This window comes from Lepidochelys olivacea (genome assembly GCF_965140295.1).
Source record: "Lepidochelys olivacea isolate rLepOli2 genome assembly, chromosome: 12".
Lineage (NCBI taxonomy): Eukaryota > Metazoa > Chordata > Testudines > Cheloniidae > Lepidochelys > Lepidochelys olivacea.
Genome location: NC_140422.1, coordinates 32,190,259 through 32,216,423, shown reverse-complemented (window position 1 = coordinate 32,216,423; position 26,165 = coordinate 32,190,259). Strand labels below are relative to the sequence as shown.

Genomic DNA, 26,165 nt, shown 5'->3' with positions numbered 1-26,165 from the left:
AAAGGTGCTGTGTTGATACCACCATAACTGGCTTTTTCTCTTTCCTCGCATTGTATTCTCTACATCTTCTTCGGTTTCTTTGTCTTTTCTTCTCCCATTTATGTGCCCTCCCCCCCAATCTTGCTGTGTGCCCTTCTCTAGTATTATGCAGTGATTTTCCCCCCCGCATCTCAACATATCCTACCACTCTCTTCCTCTAAGATCTCTAAAGGGATAGTATTTTTACTTGGTTAACATCCGGTGATTTCATTGGAGTTGAAGGTGCTCAGCACAATGTAGGACTGGACCCAGTGTAATCGAAACAGAATTATGGACTTCTCTGCAGGATCAAGACAAAGATGATGTTGCTTTCTGAAGGACGCTATTATCTGAAATACCATATGCACTGCAAAACTTGCAGATACAATAGTTATTAAGGATGACTGTTCAGCCTTAATTTTTCTGCGTTTGTGGGTTTGTTAACCCCTTGGGATACATTTTAAAAGTATTGCATAAGGCTTAATTTTCTGATTCCTGTTAAAGCAGTGGGTGTTTCATAACCAAAATTCTGAGTGAAGTACAGGGACATGCTTCCAAAATTTGACCCTTTTCTCTACCACCGTCTCCAGTCAGTCAAGATCAGTTAATTCAATTTTGCATTTTAACTCAGATACCTAGGGACAAGTAAAAAAGCCAGTGATTTGAAGTACTACAGAAATACCAGAATACCAGGTGATATGTATACTGCCCTATACCCACATGGGTAGTGGACGTGTAGTGAAAACAGACCATAGTTTTAGTTTTTACCATCTTCTAAAGAAGCTAGAAAATGGAGGAGAAACAGAAAGCAGCAAGGAGAAAGATTCTTTTGTCTTCAACAACTCTCAAATGCTATGAAACACACAGAGGGCCCTGATCCCACAAAGCTCTTAAGTGTGTGCTTAACTTTAATCATGTAGGCAGTCCATAAATGAATAACAGAAAGGCAGAGGCATATGCTGCATTTTCATTTTTAACTACCTACTTTGTTAAATCAAATTATAACCTAAATAAACAAATTAGGCTATCACTATGTTCTGGTTTTGATTAAAATGAATTTATTTCTATTAGAGAATTGCAAGGACTTCCTAAGTGGAGATGTGTTAGACTTTAAGATGAACTTTCATATGTTAATATTTGCAGGTGGCACACTTTTCAAACTGTAGTCCATGAACTGCACAAGCTACCCTTAACTCAAGATGCATCCAGACTTGTCTCCTCACCTGCACAGTGAAGAATGTAACGTAGTTATCAGTCTGCTCAAAGAGTGTCACAAGGAGGTAAGAGTTTTGAAAAGTTAAACAAGTTGTGTGTGGGAATTGGGCGTCAGTATATTGGCGAGAATATTATTTCATCAGAAAGTGACATCTCCCCTTCAGGCAGAACAACCATGAGCTGTTCTTCCTCCCATCTGTCACACATGCACTAAATTTACTGTATTCTGGCCATCCAGAAGGCAGATGGTTCAGTCTGTTTGAAAGTAGGTGCTCTAAGTCTATTGACAGTGATAAGAAAATGCAGAGTGCCTGACTCTGCACAGGTGCCTGACACCCGCTATGTGGAGAGTTGAAAATTTAAACAGTTGCTGGGATTTCAATGAGATCTGCTGTTAGACTTCTATATTTTAATATGGATCAATCAGCACCATCTAAATATATAATCAAACACATTTCTGTGAAGTGGCTCAGAGATCCTTCATTTTTTCAAGCAAGTAGAAACTTGAGATCACCCACTTGGAAAAAAAACTTTACATTTTCATTGGCTGTGCAGTAAATCTTAAATGTAGAAGGATCATCCTCTATATTCAAAAACTAAATAATGTATCTGCTGTATGCTATATCATTGCTAAATTATTTTCTAAATCAGTGTTGCATGCAGAAATATTTCTATATCAAGACACAAAAAGTCCATTTAATTTCAATTGTTTTCACTGAGACAAAGAATAAATTTAAATATTGAATCTTAATGAGCAAAACAGTGGCTTGCCCTATTACACATAGAATGAAATATCTTCATCTCAGGTTGTTCAATCATCACATTTGAATCTTTGCATGGAATCTGTTGCTTTAGAATTTATTGAAACTACTAAATGCATTCATCTCCTTTCCTCTAATGTTTCTACTAGAGTTTTTAAATAGCTTCAGAAATAAAAATGTTACATTCAAAACTGCATAAACTTGAAATGGACTAGTAACATAGAAGGTATTGGGATCAAATTTAAGGCTGATCAGAACCTTAGCCTACTCTGAAAGAACACTGAAGGGAAATGGTGAAATTGACTAAGCAATTAATCAAATATGGAAAGCTAACTAGTTTTAGTTGTAGTTCCTAGATGTTACTTATATTTCTCGTACATGCAAAATATTTGGAGAAATCTGATTTTCAATTTGATCATTTAACCAGTTTTTTAAAATGGCTGTGATGTATAAATCACAACAAAATATCTTAAGTATGGACTTAGTTTTAAGTGTTTTTTACTAGCAGAGTGGGAGAACATGACATGTTCTGCCGGACAAAAATTAATATATTTGCATCATGTCAGCACTTGCTTTAAGATGTGAAGAGGCATAATAGGCACTCCCATTTAAGAACTGATAAATATCCATTCGTATTTAAATAGTCAAGGGCCACTTCTGCAAAGTGGTGTCAGTAGAACTGTAATTGAGAATGAAAGGTCTGAGCATTTATGTGACAATCCTATTGGGTCTTGAAGTCCTTCAATATGAAATATTAGTGGAATAGTTTTAATTCATGATAGATTGGCAATACATGAGTGTGGGACTCTTCCGCTGACATTCTTTTGGCTTCATATGTCTGTCAGATGCCGTAAATTATGTGAAATCATTACAATAGTACTGAAAGTTAAAATATAGAAAGAACTTCTGGTTCCTCTATTTCAGCTGTGCATACCCTGTATAATTTGTGGTTACTTTAAAAACTCTGCTCATTTAATTTCATTCTCATGTTTCAAAATAGTAAGACACTAGTTCACAATAAAAGGCGCCAGTACTTCAAACTTTTAATTTATAAATACATATTTTAATTAAACCTAATAAAAAAGTGTGATCTCCTCCTGAAAATGAGTTAGAGCTAGGAAAGCTGGTGAGATCTGGACCCATCCATATGTGAATTTCTTCCTTCCTTGCTGTCAGAGGTTAAGTGAGGGGACAACAGCTACTCCAGGCAGGCTGTTTGGCCTTGTCTGTAGTAATAATACATACTGTCCAATGCAAACAATGTTGTTATAGTGTACTTTGGGATATAATGTATGTAGGGATTTTTTTTATAAGTTTGTGCAATCATTCTCCTGTTTGGTGGTGTATCTTGGTTTATTTGTAAATAAATCACACAAAGATTAAGCAAAATGGACAGGAATATTTTTCAGATTAATACATTGTACATTATTTGAACAGGTTGTAATTGCACCAAAATGAGGACAGATAAGACTGTAATATCGCTCCACTATGAAAATAAACTAAGGAATGGCCTCCTTTGTGATGACACAGAGGTCTGACTCAAGTTTTTTGGGCCAGATTCTGATTAATAGCCTTATTCAGGGTATTTTACTCCACAAATAGCTGCTTTGCGTTCAATGGGACTGCTCATATCATAAAGGTATTACTCACCATGAATAAGAGATCAGAATCTTATCCTTTGGATGTAGGTTGATGGACTGTAGAGCCTCTGTAAATAATGTTGTGGCAACAATACATTCTTAAACTACAAAAATTGGTAACTTATCCTTTTTTGGATTATTGCTTCAATCTGCCTTTTAAAATAGAGATAATCTGAAATTTACATGTGCTGAAAACTTTCTATTGGTGCCTAAATGTGCACTCAACCAAACAATGAGTGGGGATTGTGTAGTAAACTCTTTGACACTGTCATAGCTCTAACTCTGTCCTCATGGGAACTTGAACAATTCTGTGGGCAGTATCATCCCAAACTACTTATTAAGTAGTGTGACCCACACCTTCCCTAATTTAGCTCACTAAACACAAGAGATTAGTTTTCATTCACAATCTAGATAGTCAGCCCAATTTCTCTAGCAGCCCTTTAGAGGATAACTTCCAGTACTAAAGGGCACACTTCATTAATTTCCATACAAGTTTTGCCTTTATACTGTATGTAGGAACAGATAATTACTGTTAAAGACAGCCGTTTTCCCCAACTTCATTTAATTTGTGTCACTGCTCATCAATTTAAAGTCCTAGTCCACTGGAATTTGTTACTCAAGTTCTCACTTAATACTATTTGACCACAGTATGCTCTGTTTAAATCTTCTGTTCTTGTGCTCTCTCTAAATTCTTGAATTATTATGAGGGAGCCTTGCCTAGAATAGCTGCAAATTCTTAAATTGGAATGGAGTGTCCAGGGTATATTCTCTGTATTTTCTCCAAATTCTGCAGCCTCATTTGTCTGTGCAGTCTAAATGATCTAGGTAGTCTGAGGTGTTGCATGGGCATACAGTTTTCCTCAGCCAAGTTAAATAAAAGCAAGCAGGATTCTAACCAGGTACCTAATAACTAAAACCATGTTAGGAAGTTCCTCTCCATATCAACTGCAGCAATATCAAAGGAGTTTTGCCAATAAAATGATAGCTGCTCACGTTTAATGGGACAGTAGAAGTAAAACCAAAACACATTTTTATTTAGACACTGCAGAATCCTAATGTGTGGATTTTGTAATCACCTTAAAAAAATACTGTAAATAGCATTGCCGGTGAAATGGGTGACAGAGAAGAAAATTAGTTCCCTTTGGTTTGTTCTGCCTAGTGGTGTGTAAACTGATTTGGCGAATAAACTTTGATCAGAGAAGCCTGTTTTATTCCTTTCATTGTTGGAATTATTGTTACTCTGCTTTCCTCTTATAATTTTATGTTGTATAGGTTGGCACAATATGTCTAATAAAACTGTCTATTAGCTTTAGAAAGGACTTGATTTGAATATGCTCTTCTACTTGAACTCCTTGGCAACAGTGAGTTGCCCGGGTTCATTGCCTATTTAAGGTGCTAAAGGATTAAGAGTAGTGGTAATAAATTGATGCAAAGGATTATATTTTTTTTCAGAATGTGTTCTTGGTTTGACTGAAAGACAATTTCTCCTTGGGTGAAGAAGGACTTAATTGGTTCTTTCAGCTTTGTGCATAACTATGAAAAGAGAGGTGTTTGCACACTCTTGAGTTTCTGCTATGAAGAGAAAATGTCTATCACAGACAGTTCAGTCATAAGGAAATGATGTTTTTATCTAAACTTTAAAAGAATTTATTGAAATATCTTACTTTGGAATTTCATATTTCACTGACTTCACCCTCAGTGTCTGAGTCACTGAAAACTCTGGCCATTACTTAACTAAATTGCCATGAGCGTAAGCTTCTATGTAGCTGAATTCAATACTCTTAAAAGTGATAACTTGAATTGGGCAGTGTGGTTAAACATCTGCACAGAACTCAGTTTAATGTATTTCATTGCTGACCTGAAGCATGTCTACTGTACGAAGTTCATATTTGTTGGATAGAAGCTGTCAAGCATGCTATTTGCGCAATGTTACCTTAGACACTTTTGAAAGATAAACTATTGTTGTGCCAAGTGAGAGCTTTAAAAAGGCCTGTATTTCTTGCAACTGTCAGCTATAGAACATAGGGTTTTACAAGCACTTCACTATTATGAGAGTGACACCCGTCCTGGAAAAACTGAATTTCCATAAGTTGACCCATAAAAAAGATGGCGTTTTACTCTCATCGCAGACTCCATGTTAACTAGATTTAAAGCAGTAAAATTTCTTTTCAAGCTGGAACTTAATTTCACTTACACAATGTCCATTGGTGTGCTTCAGCTTCAAGGAGTTTAAATATAATAGGTCTCACTAAACTTGAAAATCCACTTATTTTATATATATAGTGGATCCCAAAACATCTCAACAAAGTATACTTTAAAACGTAAGGAAAATCTCAGAATTCAAGAAGTTGTCATGAATGTAATCAGTCTCTAGAGCGAATACAAGACTCCATGGTATATGAAAGAAGATACGTAAAGGTTTGATTGAGAGCCATCTCAGCTTATCATGACAATGCATTTCTTTTGAATGTATCTTGAAGTTTGATAAATAATTGTAAGAGAGACCAAGACCAAAGTTTTAAACTGGTGTAACAGTCAAATTCCATGCAAATCTATGACTAAAGAATATATCCTACTTTTCTATTGCACATCTTCCTCAGCAATATCCATTAATTTGATGGTACATGCTTGGTCTGATAAGCTCTTTAACTCCATAATATGAAGCCAGGATTTCAGATTTCCTCAATCATTCTCTGAATCTATAAAAATAAGTTGACTTCAAAATCTTTATACTTGATGACTAAATCTGATGTCTTCCTAGTTACCTCATCTGTTCTCATCAATTTCATGTCCAGTCTGAGACATTCTAAACTCTCCTCTAACTTTCCATAAAGGGTTGGCTCCACGTGAAATGATATACTTTCAGGGGAGTTTCTTCACATTGTCTTCAGGTCTGTCATCCTGTCACTCTTGCTATTTTTGTAACTTTCCCTTGCTGTTCTGTCTCTCAGCTGGGCTTGCAGATGGCATACTTATAGATCTTAAGATTAGGATTCATTACTGTTTGTCCAAATGAAGTCCCTGGCAGGATGCTGCACCAGAAAAGAAATATCTCAAGTGCACATATACAGCAGGCATAGTCTCACTTCTGAGAGTTGAGGTGTTGCCTCTCTCACACCCTTTGTGCAACTGTTTGATCTCTTTTTGCATTTGCAGCGAGAAGCATGTCACTTCCTTCTGATTACGCTGCAGATGGATAACGAACTTGGCTTTAATTTGGTAGAATACATACACACTTACCTCCAGCTCGCTCTTGCAGCTGTAATGGAACCCTTCCTTTTCTTTGAATAAACAGTTAGTCATTTATGACTACAGCCTTTTCATATTACAGTGAAGCTGAAACTTTACATGTTTAGAAGTTAACAAGATATGTTCTTTGATCAGTCTTATTTGACAAATAAATTTGATTGCTAGTGGAAGAGAGGGGAAAGAATAATTCTGCTTTTTTAGCTTGCTCTCACTCCTAAATTTCCAGAGCATATAGCATACCTATAGTATAAAATAATACTGTGGGAGTACAATAACATCTTTCAAACTGAAGTGAGGTGCACATTACCTGAAAAATATCAGGGGGTAGCCGTGTTAGACTGTATCCACAAAAACAACAAGGAGTCCGGTGGCACCTTAAAGACTAACAGATTTATTTGAGCATAAGCTTTCGTGGGTAAAAGCCCCACTTCTTCAGATGCATGGAGTGAAAATTACAGATGCAGACATAAATATACTGACACATGAAGAGAAGGGAGTTACGTCACAAGTGGAGAGCCAGTGTTGACAGGGCCAATTCAATCAGGATAGATGTAGATCACTCCCAACAATAGATGAGGAGGTGTCAATTCCAGGAGAGGCAAAGCTGCTTCTGTAATGAACCAGTCACTCCCAGTCCCTATTCAAGCCCAAATTAATGGTGTGAAATTTGCAAATGAATTTTCGTTCTGTTGTTTCTCTTTGAAGTCTGTTTCTGAAGTTTTTTTGTTCAAGTATAGCTACTTTCAAATCTCTTATAGAATGTCCAGGAAGATTGAAGTGTTCTCCCACTGGCTTTTGTATGTTACCATTCCTGATGTCCGATTTGTGTCCATTTATTCTTTTACGTAGGCACTGTCTGGTTTGGCCAATGTACATGGCAGAGGGGCATTGCTGACACATGATAGCGTATATAACATTAGTAGACGTGCAGGTGAATGAGCCTCTGATGGTGTGGCTGATTTGGTTGCGTTCTCTGATGGTGTTGCTAGCGTTGATATGGGGACAGAGTAGGCAACGAGATTTGCTACAGGGATTGGTTCCTGGGTTAGTATATCTATGGTATGGTGTGTAGTTGCTGGTGAGTATTTGCTTCAGGTTGGGGGACTGTCTGTAAGCGAGGACAGGCCTGTCTCCCAAGATCTGGGAGAGTGGGGAATCGTTTTCCAGGATAGGTTGTAGATTGTTGATAATGTGCTGGAGAGGTTTTAGCTGGGGGCTGTAAGTGATGGCCAGTGGTGTTCTGTTATTTTCCTTGTGGGGCCTGTCCTGTAGTAGGTGATTTCTGGGTACCCGTCTTGTTCTGTCAATCTGTTTCCTCATTTCCCCAGGTGGGTATTGTAGTTTTAAGAATGCTTAATAAAGATCTTGGCCCTGTCAACACTGGTTCTCCACTTGTGAGGTAACTCCCTTCTCTTCATGTGTCAGTATATTTGTCTGCATCTGTAATTTTCACTCCATGTATCTGAAGAAGTGGGATTTTTACTCACAAAAGCTTATGCTCAAATAAATCTGTTAGTCTTTAAGGTGCCACCGGACTCCTTGTTATTACCTGAAAAGATTCACTTGTGAAACAAGAATAATTCAGGTAAGCAGTCTTAAAAAGAAATTGTGAAGTTTCATATGAAACATTTTTCTTATCCTGACTTCATGTTAGTCATTTCCCCCCCTTTTTATTTGCAATATCCGGAAGCAGAGTACAATTTCCTATCAATGTCTTGCTCTCCATTAATAATTCATACTAGATCTATGGAAACATGTACTAAGGGAGATGAATCTGAAAAAGCATGAAGTTTGTTGTGGAGAGAACATGTCCAGACATCTTGTGGCATGCAGTTTCTTCTTCACTGGTTTCACTTTATCTGGTCATTTTTTCATTGTGCTCCCCCATAGAGGACTGATAATAGTCATCCTCTAATCTTTTTTTGGCTTTATTTATTTTTCCCATTGAAATAATATTTTTTGCTAAAATGGCTTTCTTTCTGTCTTTGTCTTTCTTTCTTAATGTTTCCCCCCAGATTACTCTGCCTTTGTCTAGATAGGCACTAGATTCAGCTACTGCAGCCTTCACATACTGCTGTCACACTTTGTGTTCTGCCAGTGTTGCCAGCTTTGGGGCCCATTTTGTCCTCTTCTCTCACACAGCTGTCTCCATACTTTCTTGCTGCTCTTCTACACACGTTTTTACTCCTGTTAGAATTCTGCGCCTCTGTAGAATGCAGAATGTTGCAGAATTCCCTGTTTTTCCTGCAGAATTTCTGGCCACCACTAGGGGCTGCAGGACTCTGTAGAATGCAGCTTGCAGTGAGTGGAGCACCCAGCATGGCAGGGCTGAGGGCTGTATGCTCTTTGGTCCTCATTCTCCGGGGATGGGAGAGGGCTTGGGAGACCCAACCAGCACTGGCAAAGGGTGAGGAAGGGCAAGGCTGCACCACACCATGTCCCCTGGAGAGATCCTAAAGGCTCTGTGAGTGCTGGTGCCTGGGCTGGGGGCTGCCCCATGGCTGGGATCTGTGGGGAGGGGAGGCTGGTGTCTGGGGACTGTCCCACAGCTGGGCTCTGTGGGGAAGGGGAAAAGGGTTGGTTTCTGCGCCAGAGGGTGCCCTGTGGCTCGGCTCTAGGGGAAGGGGGTGTGGGTGACTGGGCCAGGGGGTGCCCTGCAACTGGGGTCTTGGGGGATGGGAATGCAGGTGTCTGGGCTCTGGGGACCCCACACTGCCCTCTGCAGTACCCCACAACTGGAACTGAGTTGTTGTAGGGGTTTCTTTAACTCTCTACTCCTGGGAGAATCTTTTTTGCTGTTGTCTGTATTGTTGACATACTTGTTGACAGGTATTTTGAAATAAATTACCAAAATAATTGAAACTGGGTGATTATATTGTGTTGTTTTGACAAAATATGTAGAATTTTGCACAATTTAAATTTTTTTGGCGTAGAATTCCCCCAGGAGTAACAAATAGAATGAACTTCACAAGCCGGTCCATAAGGCTGTTACCATTTTTCCTCCAAAATCCCTCGTGAAGACTCAGTCCTTGTATGATGCCTACAAGAAATAAAATAAGTCCCATATCTTAGTTATATGTTTAAAAATAGCTTTGTTATTCCTTCATGCTATACACTAGCCTTCACTGAGTAAGCACATAATCTTATTGATGTTACCCCTGTTCTTCTTTCTATGCCTTGTAACTCCCCTTGTTGCATTGTGTCTGAAATTAGTAAGCTTCCTCCAGGCAGGGATCATGCAATCTTTATCTGTGTTGTGAGGCACATAGCACACACTTGCATGCTATAATTAAATAAGGCTGAGATATATGCTGCAACTGCTACATTCTGAGATTACCTTTAATACGGTAACTCCTCGCTTAACGTTGTAGTTATGTTCCTGAAAAATGGTACTTTAAGCGAAACGATGTTAAGCAAATCCAGTTTCCCCATAAGAATGAATGTAAATGAGGGGGTTAGGTTCCAGGGAAATTTTTTTTTACCAGACAAAAGACACACACACAGTATAAGTTTTAAGCAAACCATTTAATACTGTACACAGCAATGATCGTGAAGCTTGGTTGAGGTGATGGAGTCAGAGGGTGGGATATTTCCCAGGGAATGCTTTACTGCTAAATGATGAACTAGCATTCAGCTGAGCCTTCAAGGGTTAACACGTTGTTAGTTAGCCTCACACTCTACAAGGCAGCAGGAATGGAGGGAGGGGAGACAGCATGGCAGAGAGAGACAGAGATACACGCAATGTGTGAGAGACGCGCATTGCCCCTTTAAGTATGCTGACACCTAAGTACACTGCCTTTTTAAGTAGATCAGCAAGTTGAGACAGCAGCTGCTGTCAGCAAGCTCCCTCCCTCCTGAGCCCTGTCATGTTTCTCCCGCCCCCTTCTGCCCCAGCTCTGTCGAGATGAGGTACAGGAGTGGGGTGGGGACAGCCTGACATCAGCACTCCTCTTCCCCCAACCCCTTGCACAGCAAACAGGAGGCTCCCAGGAGCAGCTCCAAGGCAGAGGGCAGGAGCAGCACACAGCAGTGCGGGGGTGGGACAGCTGAACTGCCTGGCAATTGATAGCCTGCTGGGAAGCTGCTGCACAGAGAACTTAGGAGAGTGGGGAGCTGATGGGGGGCTGCCGGTCCACCCTGGTTCCAAGTCCCCACCAGCTAGCTCTAATGGGCTGCTCTTTCTGCAAGCAGTGGACAAAGCAGGCGGCTGCCAAACAACGTTATAAGGGAGCATTGCGCAACTTTAAATGAGCATGTTCTCTAATAGATCAGCCACGAAACAATGTTAACCAGGATGACTTTAAGTGAGGATGTACTGTATTAATGTGTTTCAATCAAAAGTATGTACAGACATACAAAAATATGAATCTGTACTGAAGTTTTGTAATATGTTTTGTACCATGTCAAAAAATCTACAGTGGTTAATAGTTGAACAGTATTTGTTTTTTGTTTTTTTCAAAGCCTTTTTTTGTTTCACACTTAAAATGTGCTAACTGCAAAATAGATGCTTGGATTTCTAAATGGGCACGTATGGTTGTACAGAAGTTGTAAAACATTTGGGCTGAAACTTTGACAATCAGTGTGTCTGCATGGAAATATTTCTGTGCTACTTCACTAGAAATAATTTAGCTCTTTCCCATACTGGAAAAAATGGTTGCTAACACTAAAAGACTAGCCAGAGGAGTGTAATATTTACTTTAAAAAATGAATTTTGAATTCTTCTAATTCAGGAAGACAAAAGCCTCTGGGAGATAATTGGTGTCCATGTATGTACATATATACAGTAAGCACACGTTTGCACTTGGATGATGCACTGTATCTAAATATAAATGTAAATCTATAACATTTTTGTACTTGTAAAATATTGTCTATTTTTGACATACTGTAAACAACTATTTGGTACTATAATATCGCACTACCATGCTAAAACAAATTTACATCCCTACGAAGGCTTAATTTATGTGCTAAATATTGGCCCTTTTATACTGTGTGATGAGTTGCTTGCTGTTGTGGTATTTTATACTGGTGAGGTAAACTGTAGTGTCCAGTTCTAAACATAAAGGTGTCGAGTTAAGGGTAACAATTGCAGTCATGACCTATGAATTTTCTTACCATTTGTGTGTGGAGGTGTTCACTTGTGATAGTCAGACACAAACAGGATATCATTTCCTCCCCATTCATATTTTACTTAAACAATTTGCAGGGCGGACGGATTCAGGGAGGGTTGGCTATTGGCATGTTCATGTGATTCACAAGAAAGAGAATTCCTTTTGCTAAAGGGATTATGTCATGGATATATGGGGTGGATGGTATTGTAACATAACACACTTATGTGAATTATTTCCAAATTCCTTCCCTCCCGCTAAATAAGGCTCTGTGGAAATGTTATCATTCCAAATTTATTGAATTAATTCTGTCTGTCAACTAAATTTCTTAGTTGGAAACCCTGTGAACCAAATGTTTATATGAAAGGAAGAGACTTTAGGTGACAGTGTGAGTGAACTACTGCATCTTAAATGCTCTGCAGAATATTCATGTTGAATAATAGTTTGCAGCAGTGCACCTTGGGAAGAATGGCGTAAGCCTGGTATGAGAGCTCACATAAAAATCAAAGTGCAAATATAGGGTATATTCTGTTACGAATTAAACAAAGTCTGTACTAGTTAAAAATGAAAACGTTCTTTTTAAACATGATTTGCTTGTAGTAGAGTACAAATTGGGGAGAGTGAGGGCTTATCACATGCAATTGCTGCATGTGGTGTCATCTGATGTCCTCCTATTAAATACACAGGTATAAACTAATTAACTATAGCACTGCTACAGTGAAGTGTCTGTCAGCATCTTCATTACCCCCTCCTATTCCCAGGAGTCTATAACTCTGAAATTTGTAACTCTGGCTGAAATTTAACGCACGCATTAATGGTATCCCACCCCACATATGTATAAATCATATGTTTGCTTATAAATCACAGGAATGCAAATAAAAGTATTTGGTACAATTTAAATGAGAAGCAAGTGTCTGGTTTCTATTTTAAATAGCCTAGAGTCCAACAGTCAAAATTTTTTCTTCATAGAAGCTGATTTTTGTAAAACTAATTACTAACATGATTTATACTAACATTTAACATGGTCTCTATATACCACTCACATACAGGCTAATATATGCATACTAAACTTTAGCAGAGATGTATTGCTCTTCATTAAAATACCATGGACTTCGCCATACTTTTTCAGTTTCTGTGCTCCTTATAGCACCTCCATATTGAATGGCATGGGTAAGGAAGCTGGGGTAAAAAGGGAGTTACAGGAAAGACCAGTCTTTTTTTTTTTTTTTTTTTTTTTTTTAGAGCCATCCCTGTGTACCAAACCCTCTTTGTACTCTGTTTCCTGCTTCACATTCTATTTTGCTACTGATGTGTTCTGCACACGGTGGACCAAGCAGACTCAGTCCAGCCTATAGCTGCAAGTATTTTTGAATCTGAGTTTTTATAGGTTTTTGCGTAATTTGGATGTCTTATGTAGCATTCTACTGCCAAACCACTTGGTACTGTCATCTTGATTATCATTCTGTGAAAATGGCACTTTTAGGAGTTGTGGGCATATTTTTGGACAATGCTCTTTGGCTGATGTGACATTGCTTCAAAAAGTGTTTTCTTTTAGGTGCCTTACTTTCATGGCAGACACTTGACTTACTTGGGGAAGATAGCTATAGACAGCCAATCGGAACAATGGCCATAGTTTCCCCATTAGTATCTTTGAAATGAGATAAGATTTAAATATATATGAAGCCTCAGAAATTGCCGTGATTTGACTCCTAACCAGAGAGAATGCAGTCTCAAGTCATGGGCTTGATGAAATGGGAAATTAGGGCTGATCTGAACGGTAGGTTGGAGGGGCTTACCTTCTCTTCTCTTTTGGGTTATGGCCACTTCTGTAGTACCAGTCTCCCTCTGTATAGCAGCTGCAGATATTTTGGACAAGCAGCACACTCTTATGTGGTCAGGATGGTATGCAGTTTAATCTGAAACTGTAGTTCTGGATTTACACTTCTTAGAGCTATGAAGGAGAAGCAGTGTACACTGTGCCTTATCCTGGGGATTGAGCACATCCCCTCCGCAATGGTTGCAACCGTCTCTAGTCGGAAGAATCTGTTCCAGAGACTTTTACACACACGAGCAGTTCCACTGAAATTAGCTATACTGTTTGGTGAGTAAAGATTACAGAATTGGCCTTCAAGTTAATAAGTACATGCTTTAAATATGTTGCCAATGAGCCATGCATCTGACTTCAATTTGTATATCTTATTTAAGAGTCTGATCCTGAAATGTGTTGAGTGCCTTCTAACGCATGTTGTACAACTCCCAGTAAAGTAAATAGAAGGGTAAGCACCACCAAAGTTTGGGCCCTAACAGAGTAACAACACTTCCAAAGAAGTAGCTCTGATTTTTAGATAGAGTAAATTCTCTTGAAACTCAGCACACCTTAAAAAAAAAAATCAAATCCATTACAAAACGACTTTTCTACAAGAGAGGAAGTGAAAGGAAGAATAGAACACAATATAAGCTACAAATAAATTTCTAAGAAGCTGTAATGCTTTTCAAGCAGAAACTTTGAATTATATAACATGGCAAATTGTGTTTTCTCTCCCATAAATACTTAGCACAACTTTTTGAGATTTTTTGGCCACTGCAATGACCTTGACCGTGAGATGCGGAAATGCTTAAAGAAGGAGGTAAGGTACTAACTTAAAGTGTAACTGAAATACTTAAAGTTTTCAAAGGTTATATTAAAGTGGATAGCAACAGTGCAGTTGTGTCCTTTTTATCTAGTATACAATTTGTTGTGACAAAGGTCTGTGCATGGAAAATAGTATGTGCAAAGTGAGAGACCAGGCTAGGACCCATCTGTGCAAAGATACCAAATCAAAGTCCTCTGCCAGGAGTCTTATTTCTGTAATCAGTAGTAGGCTCCAATCCTGAAAATGGATCCCTGTGGACAGACCTCTGAGCTTGCGCAGACTGCTGCTGAAGCCAACAGAGTGCCATAAGGGCATAGATGTCCACCTTTGTGGATCCAGTTGCAGGATAGTGGCCTAACTTGGATACTTTTTCAGTTAAATGTAGACTCTGATATTATATAAAGCACTGGTTAAAATCACCAGTAAGTAATTTTTTTAAAGTTTAGAATATTATTCATTCTTCCATAAAATTGAATCAGTAATTATCTGTTTGCTATCTTGCTACCCTTACTTTGGGTTAGCAGCACTGTTAAATAGCCTAGAAGTAAATTATGTACTTTTTGATTCACAAATAATTATAGGTTTCAGAGTAACAGCCGTGTTAGTCTGTATTCGCAAAAAGAAAAGGAGTACTTGTGGCACCTTAGAGACTAACCAATTTATTTGAGCATGAGCTTTCGTGAGCTACAGCTCACTTCATCGGATGCATCCGATGAAGTGAGCTGTAGCTCACGAAAGCTCATACTCAAATAAATTGGTTAGTCTCTAAGGTGCCACAAGTACTCCTTTTCTTTTTACAAATAATTATAGTACTTTTTTCCATTCCGTATATCACCCAGAAAGGTCTCTTTCATTAACACTCTTGTTTGGCAGTTGCACTGTTGCTTGCTTTGTAAGTGTTTTTAAGCTTGACAGTACATTGGTCGCTCTTCAGCAGAAATGTTAATGCAGCTCTCATGCACACGAAAACAGAAGTCATTGTGACGACATGTTCAAAAGAAATAGTGCCTCTTCCACTCCGATGTTGTTTTTTTTTTTTTTAAACCAAAGGCAGGAGCCTTTTCTAGAGATCCAAAAGTAGGTAGATATGTAATACCTTACCCCTCTCCCCCACGCATCTCTAACAAAATAAAATGCTTCCAAACAGAAACTGATTAACAATTCACAGATTGTTCCTGTTTAAAAAAAAAATAAAAATAAAGCCAGTTTCGTTGGGATTTGCTTTTCATAGGATACCTATTTGTGCATTATACAACATGAAACAGTAACGACCAAGTTCTGTCTGTTGAGCACGACTTAACATGAGTTATTAGCTTCAGGGAACTATTCAGTGAGTCGCAGAATTGGGCCTTAAGTGATTCCTATAGGTATAACATTCCTGCTCAGGACTCTGCTCATTACAATACTGTACTGCAGATAAAAGAAAAATGAAAAAGTTTAGTTAATAATCATAGTGGAGCACCAACTCTCTGGTAGTCAGGGTTGAGAAGCTCTTTCTGTTTAAAGGATGAGTCTAAGTGCTCCAAAACCTGCATGGTTACTCAGCTAGCTTTGAAACTTGGCATACCTCATGGAGATGCAGGGTAGGCTTGTGATCCAAATTTGGGGTCATTTTTTTGTTTAGATTAATTTAGTCTTTGTCTGGTTCCCTTGCATCTGCTTATAACATTCATTATTGAAAGCTACTTGACTTACTTTCTATTAACATTTGTTGTTATAAGTTATTGTAACATTTATGAACTTTCATATACTCTTTACACTTGAGCTTACAATTAGGGTAAATTTGTAGGCCCAGGTATCACAACAGGATCCACTCTGATCTTTACACTTGTAATGTTATGCCTGGATGAGAGAACTGGAATATTCAGAATTTGTGTGTGTCAAATGATAGAATGCAGAATTGTGCAAACGCAGAGTTGTATGTGCTAAGTTAGTGGCCATGTTCTGAAAATGTGGCTTTGAAAAGCCAAATGCTGAACAGCCGGAATAGCTTGCCCTACATTATCAATCTGTGAGAATGCCACTTCATCTACTTGAACTCTAATGGCATGCTTTAGAAAACCTTCTCAAACTATAATACAAACTCAGTGAAATAAAACTGAAAAATAAGAATAGATATTGTCATGGGCCTAGAGTGGGTCACAGCTAAGAATGCCAAACTCAGGACAAGCTGTCAGAAAACAGGACAGACACACCCAAACTGGTGGTATATTCTACAGTTAGATTTTACCAAGCCAGTAACAAAAGTGTATCCCTGGATCACTATATTAGTTTTACCACGGAGTCACATACAGGCTCCTTAGCATTCCAGCCCCTTATCGTCATCCAGACAACCTGGACTGTATGATGTAAGGTTATTAAACCCAAAAAACACCACACATTGGGTTCTTCTAGTCCCAAAAGACCAGTCCCTCACCCCAAGTCACTGGATACTTTAGGATCTCACCAGAAACAGCTGTTAGCCACTCCTTGGTAAACTAACCAAAGATTTCTTAATCAGTTGAGTTATTAAAGAGATTAAAGCATAGATATAGAGTTGTTTAAAATCCTTTTCATAAGTCCTTAGGGCTTCCCAAAAATCAATTCCAGGAATCTCTGTCCATATGCTTAGAACTCTCCCTGCCAGAGTTCAAGCAGTCCAGAAATGAATCAAAGATAGCTGGATTGTTCCAATGGTCCAGTATTTGTAGCTGAAAGTAGCTCAGTGAGGGTTACTGCCACAGCATGGGTTTTTCTCTGACGAAGAATAGGTAATGCAGACAGTTTGTGAGTCTCCATTGTTAAACCAAAGACCTTTGGTATGAAGTTAACTACCTACTTCTCATGCATACACAAATAGTTCAGTTATACCGATTTACATTAGGCAATTGCTGGCCATTCATTAAAACATGGACAGATAAGTGAGGACAATACAAGAAATAGTCAATAGTTCCATGCAGTGTATATCCATCTTTGATCTTAAGGCTAATTGAGTATAGGATATAGACAGATGTAAACATTCAAACAACATTTTCCTTGATTTTTTATCAACATCGGTGAATGGGCTTATGTCTCCCAGCCAATTTAACATCCCTTTGATACCCACATACAATTGAATTGGCCGGATTAAAGGTATGTCAAGAGGCATTGCAATGTAGAGGTTACACACAGGTCAACTGAGGTCTATAATTTACCAATTTTCCAGTACAATTCTAATTTTTTCTTCCATTGAAAGAAAAAAGGCTGTGAAGTATCTGCTCTCTTAAATTATGGCTACAGTGATATAATAGTGTAACTGTAGCACCCTGAAAGGGTCAAAGGCTTGCTGGTGTAATCAGTTAGCAATTTCAAAATATCTTATTTGAAATGACTATTGTGAATATACATGGGGGGAAAAAAACAAAAAAAAAGCCAATTTGTGAATGAGTATGTACTTTAGAACCAGCAGAATCTAAGTACTATACCAGAGAATAGTATTTTTTTTTCTTGTCTTATCAACATGAATCATAAGCATATAGTAACAGGAACAATGTACTTTAAGAACAAAGCTTCTCTTCTCAAGCAAAAATACAACTAACATAAAATGATGGGAAGCTCAATATAAACAATATGCTATAAAGATGTATGTACTTGAGGTGAGGGAATAGTATTTGCCATAGTTTTCTTTAGTATTGGAGAGGGGTTGGAGTTTTGTTGATTTCAAATGAGGTCCGGGTCCATGATTTCCTCGGTGGTAGCCAGGTGTAAAAAGCAATGTTCTGTCATAAAGTAGGCCCATTTTTCTATTTTCAAAATCTTTCAAATTAACTCAAACATTGTTGGCTTTTTAAAATGTAACTCTTCTGGTACTAGGCTTAGTTCATTTAGGAAGCTGTTTTAGTCCCTTGACGTTTGTGAGTGGAATATACTTCTTACACAAGGAGAAATCATGTATGAAGTGATTTGAAACTGTTCAAATATCACTTGCATGTAATATTATCTAAGTCAGTGTGATGTTTTGTGTTGTTATAAATGCACTTCACTTTAATCAAAATCTTATTTTGGGGCAAACCAAAATGCTTTTGTTGTTGAGACGTATTGCTGCAGTACTAGTTGTGGAGGCAAATTCTGGGAGGATCCTTCTTCCTAAGGACTGCATCCAAAGAAAATTATATATTTTTTTATTGGCCCTTGATACCCAGTGTGTGTTTATATTGGAAGAGAAATTTGTTTAAATATCACACTTGTGCTTTCCTTTAGGTGAAAAGTAGCTGTTGCCTATGATACGAAATCCATAGCAAATATGTCATCAATGTCTTTTTTTTAAAGATATCCGATTTAATATTGGGAAGAGAACTAATGTGTCATGCCACGCAGGAGCTATGAGGTGTACAGAGTTCCTTAGATAGGGCCTTTAGACGAGATCTTTGCGCATAGTTTATTTTCACTAACAAAAATATTCAGTAACTGCAGACTTGAATAACTTGTATAGTGGCTTTTAGCTGCACTGATTTTCACTGTTGTCTGAGGGCTTGTCTACATTTAAAACACTACAGCGGCATAGCTGTGGTGTTGTAGCACATCAATGCAGACACTTCCTATGCCAACGGGAAGGATTCTCCCGTCGGCGTAGGACATCCACCTCCCCAAGAGCAGTAGCTAGGTCAATTGGAAGAATTCCTCTAGTGACCTAGTGCTGTCTACACAAGGACTTAGGTCAGCTTAACTACATAGCTCGGGAAGGTGCGGATTATTCACAGCCCTGACCAATGTTGCTAGAATGACCTAATTGTCTAGTGTAGACCAGGGCTGAGTTTAAGAAATATAAAAAACATTTTACTATAAGCACTTTCTAATTAGGTATTGGTAGTCAGTAACCCTCTGTGGATATGCTTTTAAAATGTATAACACAAAACTGGCAATACTTAGACTTACAGCTGTATGGAAATTCCTGTAGCAGAAAACAATTTGTTACTCTTTGAAAGTTAGAAAAGCTTTGCAGATACAGGCAATTGCTTAACAGAGACTGCATTTTTCAAAATTTAACATGAAAATAAAAATTGTTTTCTACAATTGGGCCCAAACTGTGATGGAAAAGACCTAAGTCAAGTTGTCCAGACTCCTATTAATGCTGAAGACTGTCCCCAAAAGTATATTTGTCAGTACATTGTCTAATCTAGTATGAAATCCCTCAAGTGAAAGTGTTTTCATCACTTCTTTGGCAGACTATTGCACAGTTGAGTCTTTCTCTATTGAGACCTTTGAGTACCTGTTAAGAAAGTGTGGGCTGAATAAGGGAAAGTTTCCTTTGTTCACTTTCTTTCTACTATGCTCCTTTAGTCATCCTAATTAATTTCCCCCTTTTTGGTGTTCATACTTTTCAGATATTCAGAGAACTATCACTTTTACTTGGTTTTGTAATTGTGCTAAATGATGCTGTTTTGATTTATGAAGAAATTATATCTAATGCCTTGCCACTACTGTCCCAACCCCCCAATCTTTTGATGATGATGTTCTTTCCTGAAATGTATCAAATCTTTGTGCGCTGGGGTATCCAGAAATGTACACAGTGTTCTAGGTGTGGTCTTACTTGTGCCATATCATCAGACATGTCTGGGATTTATTTAAATGTGAATGAATGTTCTGGAATAAAATGAAATTTGAATTACGTGTAGGCTACAAGTTCCTACCTGAGCTTACTGAGCTCTTGCCAGTTCTGATGTTAGTTACCAAGACTATCTGTTGTGGTCATCCAAGACACTGAAGATGACCAAATCTCTTGTGCATTTGTTCCAGACTTCATAAACTTCATGGGGTTATTCCAATTTGATTTTTTGGAACGGGACATTGTCAGGCATCTGGTCATGATCATTGGATCCTTTAAGCTGAAAACCAGGCTTTAGATGTCATTATGGGGAGGTTCTGTTAATATAGCGTGTTCTAGCAGGCTGGCTCCTGTTAATGTCCAAAATGCTGTGAGGGAATGTGTTGCACAGCCATTGGGCTGCTAAAGGAACATTATAACTAGGCTAGGTGGAATTAGATTGTTTTTAATAATTTTGGAAGATCATAACAATGTTTATTTTTAAGCATTTTTTTCTATTCGACTTAAACTTTCAGTTGCAGGAAATTGAGGTGGGGTCAGACAATAATTATTTAATGACAATATAGTTTGAGATTCAAAAAGTTAAAGCTTTATAACAAAACACAAATTGTCATAATCACATGTCCAGATATAAAAAGTAAATATTTTAAAATCAGACTAAGTGCTCCAACAGTATTTTTGTTACTTTGCCTATCTCTAAATTTCAGTTATCAGTGAAAATAATTTTTTTCATCAACCTGTTTGTGTGGTGAAATGGATGTTTCCCGACAGTTACCAATAAAAATCTAATCTTTCCAAGCCTAATTTATAACCATCGTCTGTCTGACAAAATATACCAGTAGGAGCATAAAGCTCTCTTATCTTTTTGGTTTAGAAATGCAGATATGCGTGGATCACAGATACTTACGTTACAAAGAGGACAACTTCATGTAAATGCAGAAAGTAGAGGAGCCATCCTGGACATCTTAGCATTAGGGAGGAATTTTCTAGAGCAGTGCCATGGCATGGTGCTTACATTCTACACAGGTGCACCTCTTTACGTATCTTCATGATCCAAAGATAGCTATATTTCTCATCCATGAGTTGGCTTGGTAGATAAGTTTTCCCCATAAGCAAGTATGCTGTACTCTTACTAGAATTGTTATTCAGTTTTTGTACTCATTTCAGACCGAAAAAATGCTCTTTTTTATGAAACAGACCCTTTGTTAATTTTAAAGAAAATGAGTCAATAAAAACATGAAATAATGAAAATAATTTTGTCAATGCAAACATAATTTGTAGGGCTGTCGATTAATCACAGTTAACTCACACAATTACTAAAAAAAATTAATCGCGATTAAAAATAATCAGTTAATCACAGTTTTAATTGCTCTATTAAACAATAGAATACCAATTGAAATTTATTAAATATTTTGGATGTTTTTCTACATTTTCATTTATATTGTATTCTGTGTTGTAATTGAAATAAAAATGTATTTTTTATTACAGATATTTGCACTGTAAACTGATAAAAGCAATAGTATTTTATAGCAGCACATGGTGTTCATTTTAAGAACACTCCCTGCAGATTTGACAAAACACAAAGAAGGTACCAATGTGAGATTTCTAAAGATAGCTACAGAACTCGACTCAAGGTTTAAGAATCTGAAGTGCCTTCCAAAATCTGAGAGGGATGAGGTGTGGAGCATGCTTTCAGAAGTTTTAGAAGAGCAACACTCCGATGTGGAAAGTACAGATCCCAAACCACCAAAAAAGAAAATCAACCTTCTGCTGGTGGCATCTGACTCAGATAATGAAATGAACATGCGTCGGTCCACACTGCTTTGGATTGTTATCGAGCAGAACCCATCATCAGCATGGACGCATGTCTCCTGGAATGGTGGTTGAAGCATGAAGGGACATACAAATCTTTACCGCATCTGGCATGTAAATATCTTGCGACGCTGGCTGTAACAGTGCCATGCGAATGCCTGTTCTCTCTTTCAGGTGACATTGTAAACAAGAAGCGGGCAGCGTTATCTGCTGCAACTTGTTTGCGCAAACAAGAAGTTGGACTGAGTGGACTTGCAGGATCTAAAATTTTACATTGTTTTATTTTTGAATGCGGTTTTTAGTACATAATTCTACATTTGTTCAACTTTCATGATATAGAGATTGCACTACAGTACTTGTATTAGGTGAATTGAAAAATACTATTTTTTTACAGTGCAAATACTTGTAATCAAGAATAAATACAAAGTGAGCACTGTACACTTTGTATTCTGTGTTGTAATTGAAATCAATATATTTGAAAATGTAGAAAACATCCAAAAATATTTAAATAAATGGTATTCTGTTGTTGTTTAACTGTGCAATTAATCGCTCAATTAATTTTTTTAATAACTTGACAGCCCTAATAATTTGTCAAGCAAAAACATTTGTTTTCTTGCAAGTGATAAACTTGTACTGCATTTTAAATTCAGTGACATCATTTATTTATTATTAATTTATTTCCTTGTTTTCCAGTACCAAGAAAACCGAGCCAAGAGCAGGGCACATGCTGAAGAGATGCGGCAGAGGCTCACTAATGCTTCAAAACACTCTGAGAGCTGACCAATGTTGCAGCTGGATAGCTATACATCATATGGACATTTGGCTGAAAGCTGAAGGAACATATCTTGTTTTGGCTTCTATGCACTTGGATATAAAAAGCTATTTACTCAACTGCTAATGTTTGTAATAAAAATTGCTGAAGTTTACACTTATTGCTGACAAGATACTTTAATTGTTTGGCGAGAGATTTAGTGGAATATAACTGATATTTCTAGGGTTGCCATAGTGCAAACAATACTTATAGTTGAGAGGAAAACAGGGTTAAATAAAAAAATAAGCATGTTCTGTTGTTGGACTCCTAATACAAGACAAGTTATAAGCTGGGACCTTTAAGTAAAATAAACTGGACAAAAAATCTTAACCTGAGGTTTCATCATCTTTTTAATGTTATTCATGTACAGTGTATGTCTCAAGTGTTTTTTCTCTACCTTTTAAAAAACAAGTCAGCTTGAGAAAGTCAGGAGAAAAAACTATTTGTTTTATTCTTTAATCAAAACTAATCCAGTGTTGTGAACTGTGTCTGGGTAACTCCATTTTGGGTAGCAAACTGTTGTATATTGGTTCCCTTAGAGGGACAATGGACCTAATATATCTGGACTGCCCAGGAGAGGGCTAGACAGCGCAGAATGCACGTTTTGGGGGGAAATCTGGGACTGGAATGTGTTGGGGTCACCCTGCAAGTGGTGACTAAGCCTGAGGAAAACCACAGTGTGACCGATGTGTGGCTGGCAGGCTGCAGCTATACACAGACCCTCAGGATGTGACCTGCATGCTGGTAGGCTGTTTGTGGAGGATAAAGGTTACATACCAATCCTTGGGTCCTGCCGTATGGGGCCCTAGAAGCCTTGGCCCATGTGTAAATAAAATTTATAAATCCTACAAATGCTTTTGGTTTAATTTCTTACACTCTAAGTGTGCCTGAAATCCATGTCCTCTTTCTCCAGGCAGTAGTGGTAATAGCGTACACAGACATGGTACACAGTTGGACATGAATTTTTAGGCCCCTTGATTCTGAGCCAACTTCATGAAAATCAGGTGACATTCTTGAGAAAAAGATGTACATAAAATATTTAGCATTATTTGGTGCACACCCTAGGAATGATTAAAGGAGTATGAAAAAATGCTAAAATATGCAGCTGAAAAGTTAGAAATTATGCATATTATAATTATAAATCTTTATAATGTAAGTGTTTCTGATGTGTTATTTATAGAGTTTGGTAAAACTCTGCGCCACTTTAATGAAATGCCTTCAATAGTCTAGTATTGTTTAATGTTGGCACCTCTGCATTTTAAAAGGACATTTGACAGTACATATGCTGTAGACTAGTATGAAATTCAGTGTTCATTCAAAATTGTGTGGAATACATAGATAGGATTGAGGGAGAAAATGGGATAGCAAAATCTGACTGACTTGAAGTGTTCCTCTTTATTTAAAGAAAAAACATAACCCACTTCATTTAAATACAAGTGTTATCTGTCTGGACAGTTAATGGATTTCAGAATTATAAATCTAAATTATGCACTCAATTTTATTGATGTCCACTGGAAATAAGATGCTATACCAATTATTTCTGGCAGTTTTTCTCATTAGAATTGCTGATTATTTGTAACTAATGTGGAGCATGTCACCTGCAAGTTGCATTTCAAATCCTGTTCAGGGTGCGAAGAGTAAATGATCAGATTGCTCTGTCAAGTTCCCAGTAGATAAGCATTCCCATCACAAAAGCTACTAGCCACTGAATATATAGAAAAGTGTGACTGTTCATGGAGCCTGAACTATTGCCTCACTTCAAGAGGGGTTAGCACGATTAGGTGTTCAATGGACAGTGCAGGGAATGTTGCCCAACTGAACTTCTTGTGTGGCAGATGGACTGTTAAGCCAACACCTTAAAGGGTCTGTAAACTCACACCAACCCCCAAAAGCCATGTTGCTGTGACTCAAAATTATAATTGGTTGAAAAAATACTTTTGCTAAATTTAGGCTGAAAACTGCACTTGCTTTAAAATTATTCTTTGAAAAGTCAACAATACTTCTAGGGCTTCAAAGCCTGAGACAGACCTATGGTTCTAACCGGCAGGAAGGTGCGGGCTTTTTTGTTTTGTTTTTAAATCACTAGATTAAAAACATGCTACATTTCAAAGATGTAACTGTGCAGAAGGATTTTTTCGAGGATTCATTACCTAGAAACGATCACGCTGATGGTTTCACAAAATTCATCCCCAGTACAGTATTTAAGCACCTATAATCTGGTAATTTGCTTTTTGGCTCAGGGAAAAGTAGCTGAATACACTGTGAGAAGCTGGGTATGTCTCATAGGGGCTAATGTATTACAATCACTAACAAATAATTAAACTATAAAATATTTCCTGTTTATGAAACTGAATAAAAGCGCCCCCCCGTTGCTTTCCAAAACACAATCTAGTTCTCAACATAACACTAATATGCTGAAAGATCAGAAGTGCTCTTTTGGTTGTGTGAAACTGGTAGTTTAACTGTTTGCCTTTAATCCCAGAAATTATGAGCCATATATTTGCCATGAAGACACTTGCATTTGTATAAAAACATGATGAAAAGTAGGCTTGACCTTCACCCGTGACAACATGGGGCAAGATCATTTTGTTGATTTTGATTAAATATGCAAAATGCAGAACTAATTACTTCTCCAGAGCCATCTTGATACGGTTATTTTCCACATTTTGATCAACTGTGCACTTTTGTTTTCATTATACAGTTATTTCCTTACAAATTGGTGTTTTGAAACGCAGTCCTTCAATGGTAATTGGAATACTTTCCAAACACAACTTGTTAGATAGTACATTGCCACTTGCAAATGATTCTCTCTGTCCCCTCAGATGTTCATCTCTTTGCTTTAAAGACTGAAAGGAAGAGCACCGCATCTGATTTAGAATTTTAATATGGTGATGGAGGCTTTGCCACCATGCTGCTGTACAGTTTTATTGTTATAATGAAATCTGCTAGAAATATGCTTTGGAACTGAAAAGATTATCCTTGGAGAGAAATAGGTATGCAAAAGACAAGTCATATCTACTAAACTGCAACATACTGGATTTTTATACTGTAAAATATAGCTCTTTCAGTAGTGTGGATTGCACTTGCTTGTGCTATTTAAATGTCAAAAATAGTTTTGTTTAGAAACAAAACAGCTTCTGTCTAAACCAGTTGCCATACATATATCTGTAGACAGGCTTTGATTGACACAGCTTACTAAAAACATTTAGTGTCAGTGACTGATCACCTAAGATAGGTATATAATCTTGGTTTATTACATGTGCTTTCAGCTAGTGTCTGAGGTAATTGACAGCAATGTCTGTGACGGGCTATGAAGGAAGATAAAGCAGGGGGAATGGTTATATACTGCACTAGAAAT

The 26,165-nt window shown here is 37.7% G+C and overlaps 1 protein-coding gene across 7 annotated transcripts in view; it reads left to right on the top strand.

Annotated features, from left to right (window-relative positions):
- The window catches only part of CMC2 (C-X9-C motif containing 2), a 48,215-nt gene extending 25,078 nt beyond the window's left edge, over positions 1 to 23,137 (top strand). For 4 of the 7 annotated variants that reach the window (XM_084644918.1, XM_084644919.1, XM_084644921.1 and 1 more), the window contains 3 exons: positions 1,162 to 1,298; positions 14,544 to 14,615; positions 22,690 to 23,137. In XM_084644918.1, the coding sequence (XP_084501044.1) occupies positions 1,218 to 1,298; positions 14,544 to 14,615; positions 22,690 to 22,776 (240 nt within the window). In that variant the 5' untranslated portion in view covers positions 1,162 to 1,217 and the 3' untranslated portion in view covers positions 22,777 to 23,137. The remainder of the gene's footprint in view (positions 1 to 1,161; positions 1,299 to 14,543; positions 14,616 to 22,689) is intronic. The other 3 variants (XM_084644916.1, XM_084644915.1, XM_084644917.1) reach the window with 1 other exon arrangement.
- Positions 23,138 to 26,165: the final 3,028 nt, after the last annotated feature.